General features: G+C 40.4%; 1 protein-coding gene across 1 annotated transcript; it reads right to left on the bottom strand.

Annotated features, from left to right (window-relative positions):
* Window positions 1-21: 21 nt before the first annotated feature.
* On the bottom strand, window positions 22-1,980 carry LOC124894330. Its single transcript, XM_047405040.1, has one exon. The coding sequence runs from the start codon at window positions 1,935-1,937 to the stop codon at window positions 834-836; it is 1,104 nt and encodes a 367-aa protein (XP_047260996.1). The 5' UTR covers window positions 1,938-1,980; the 3' UTR covers window positions 22-833.
* Between the last annotated feature and the right edge of the window lie 987 nt (window positions 1,981-2,967).

Here is a 2,967-nt window from a genome sequence, read left to right as displayed (position 1 = left end):
ATAGCTTTTTCTGTCATTTTTCCATCCAGATCCGTAAGTTGCAAAGCCCCATTTGATAATACTTGTCTGACTATGTATGGACCTTGCCAGTTTGGAGCAAACTTTCCTTTAGCCTCTTCTTGGTGTGGAAGGATACATTTTACCACAAGTTGACCGGCCTCGAATTTTCTAGGACGTACCTTCTTATTGTAAGCTCGCGCCATCCTTTTCTGGTATAATTGACCGAAGCAAACTGCCGTCAACCTCTTTTCATCGATTAATGATAATTGTTCTAGTCTAGACTTGACCCATTCAGTATCGTCAATTTCGGCTTCACTAATGATTCGAAGCGAGGGAATTTCGACTTCAGCGGGTATTACAGCTTCGATCCCATAGACTAGTAAATAAGGAGTTGTGCCAGTCGATGTACGGATATTTGTGCGATATCCTAAAAGAGCAAACGGTAATTTCTCATGCCACTGTCGTCAAGATCCTTGGACCATTTTCCTAAGAATCTTTTTAATATTCTTGTTTGCTGCTTCAACGGCTCCATTTGCTTTAGGACGGTAAGGGGTAGAATGATGATGCATGATCTTGAATTGCTCACAAACTTCCTTCATTAGATGACTATTGAGATTGGTTGCGTTGTCCGTGACAATGGACTTTGGTATACCAAAACGACATATGATGTTCGAATGAACAAAATCCACTACTATTTTCTTCGTGACTGATTTGAAAGTGGCAGCTTCTACCCATTTGGTGAAATAGTCAATAGCGACCAGTATGAATCGATGCCCATTAGAAGCTTTTGGTTCTATTGGACCGATTACATCCATGCCCCAAGCAACGAATGGCTAAGGAGCAGACATAGGATGCAGCTCTGAAGGTGGCAAGTGAATCAAATCACCATGAATTTGACACTGATGACACTTGCGAACAAAGCAAAAGCAATCTCGCTCCATAGTTAACCAATAATATCCTGCCCGCATGATCTTCTTTTCCAAAACATAGCCATTCATATGCGAACCACACACCCCCGAATGTACCTCATTCATGATTCTTTCAGCTTCCTGAATATTAACAGATCTCAACAAGTTCAAGTCTGGGGTTCGTTTGTACAGGATCTCCCCACTTAAGAAGAAACCATTAGCAAGTCTCCTAATGGTTCTTTGTTTATCTGCTTTGGCGTGTATTGGATATTCTTTTGACTTTAGGAAGCGTTTGATATCATAGTACCAAGGTTCATTATCTAGTTCTGCATCAATTATATTGCAATAACCATGTTGATCTCGTATCTGTATCTCTAATGGGTCGAAATGCGTATTTCCTGGGTACGGGAGCATAGAAGCTAGGGTAGCCAGCGCATCAGCCAGCTCATTATGGGATCTGGGAATATGTCTAAACTCGATAGACTCAAACCTTTTGCTGAGGTCCACTACGAACTGTTTGTATGGAATGATTTTGATATCTCTCGTTTCCCATTCACCTTGAATTTGTTGAATGAGTAATTCAGAATCTCCCAACACCATTAGCTTGTGCACATCCAGATTTATTGTCATATTTAACCCCATGATGCAAGCTTCATATTCTGCTGTGTTATTAGTACAAAAGAAACGAAGTCGTGCTGTGGCGGGATGATGATGCCCGGTTGGTGAGACAAGAACTGCCCCAATTCCTACTCCTTTGACATTGACTGCCCCATCAAAATATAATTGCCATGCATACATATCATCTTGAACTTCTTCCTCAATTGAATTTATCTCTTCATCAGGAAAGTAAGTTTGCAAAGGCTCATAATCATTGTCAACTGGATTCTCTGCCAAATGATCGGCCAATGCTTGCGCTTTCATAGTGGTACGAGTAACGTACACAATGTCGAATTCTGTAAGTAAAATCTGCCACTTCGCCAATCTGCCTGTGGGCATAAGTTTTTGAAAAATATACTTTAAAGGATCCATTCGAGATATGAGGTAGGTTATGGAGGACGAAAGATAGTGCTTTAACTTCTGAGTAATCCAAGTTAGGGCGCAATATGTCTTTTCCAAAAGAGTATATTTCACCTCGTAACTCATGAACTTTTTGCTCAAATAATAGATTGCTTGTTCCTTTTTGCCTGTGATATCATGTTGTCCTAAAACACAGCCGAAAGAATTGTCCATCACTGACAAATATAAAAATAAAGGCCTACCAGGTTCTGGTAGGACCAACACAGGAGGATTTGCCAAATATTCTTTAATCTTGTTGAATGATTCTTGACATTCGTCTGTCCATTGGATAGCAACATCATTTTTTAGCAACTTAAATATCGGTTCACATGTAGTGCTGAGCTGAGCGATGAATCTGCTTATATAATTCAGCCTTCCAAGAAAACTCATGACCTCAATTTTATTCTTCGGAGGCGGCAATTCTCGAATAGATTTTACCTTGGCGGGGTCTAATTCAATGCCTCTGCGGCTAATTATGAAACCCAAAAGTTTCCCGGATAGAACACCAAATGCACACTTGGCTGGATTGAGCTTAAGATTATACTTTCGCAATCTTTCGAAGAATTTCCTCAAGTCATATACATGATCGACTCGTGTCTTGGACTTGATAATGACATTATCAACATATGCTTCTACTTCCTTGTGCATCATGTCATGAAAAATAGTAGTCATAGCTCTCATGTACGTAGGTCCCGCATTCTTTAAACCAAATGGCATGACCCTATAGCAATAAGTACCCCACGGGGTAGTGAAAGTAGTCTTTTCTACATCTGTTTCATCCATCAGGATCTGGTGATATCCGGCATAACAATCCACGAAAGATTGGATCTCATGTTTAGCACAATTATCAACAAGGATATGAATATTAGGTAGCGAAAAGCTATCTTTAGGGCTTGCTTTGTTCAAATCCCTATAGTCAACACAAACTCTGATTTTGCCATCTTTCTTTGGTACGGGCACCACATTAGCCAACCATGTGGTGTACTGAGCGACCCTGACCACG

Source organism: Capsicum annuum, unplaced genomic scaffold (genome assembly GCF_002878395.1).
Source record: "Capsicum annuum cultivar UCD-10X-F1 unplaced genomic scaffold, UCD10Xv1.1 ctg73097, whole genome shotgun sequence".
NCBI lineage: Eukaryota > Viridiplantae > Streptophyta > Magnoliopsida > Solanales > Solanaceae > Capsicum > Capsicum annuum.
This window is presented reverse-complemented; position numbering and strand designations above follow the sequence as displayed.

Bases quoted from the DNA above. Each gene is read 5' to 3' on its own strand.
- LOC124894330 (XM_047405040.1), bottom strand. From the start codon at position 1,937: ATGGATCCTTTAAAGTATATTTTTCAAAAACTTATGCCCACAGGCAGA.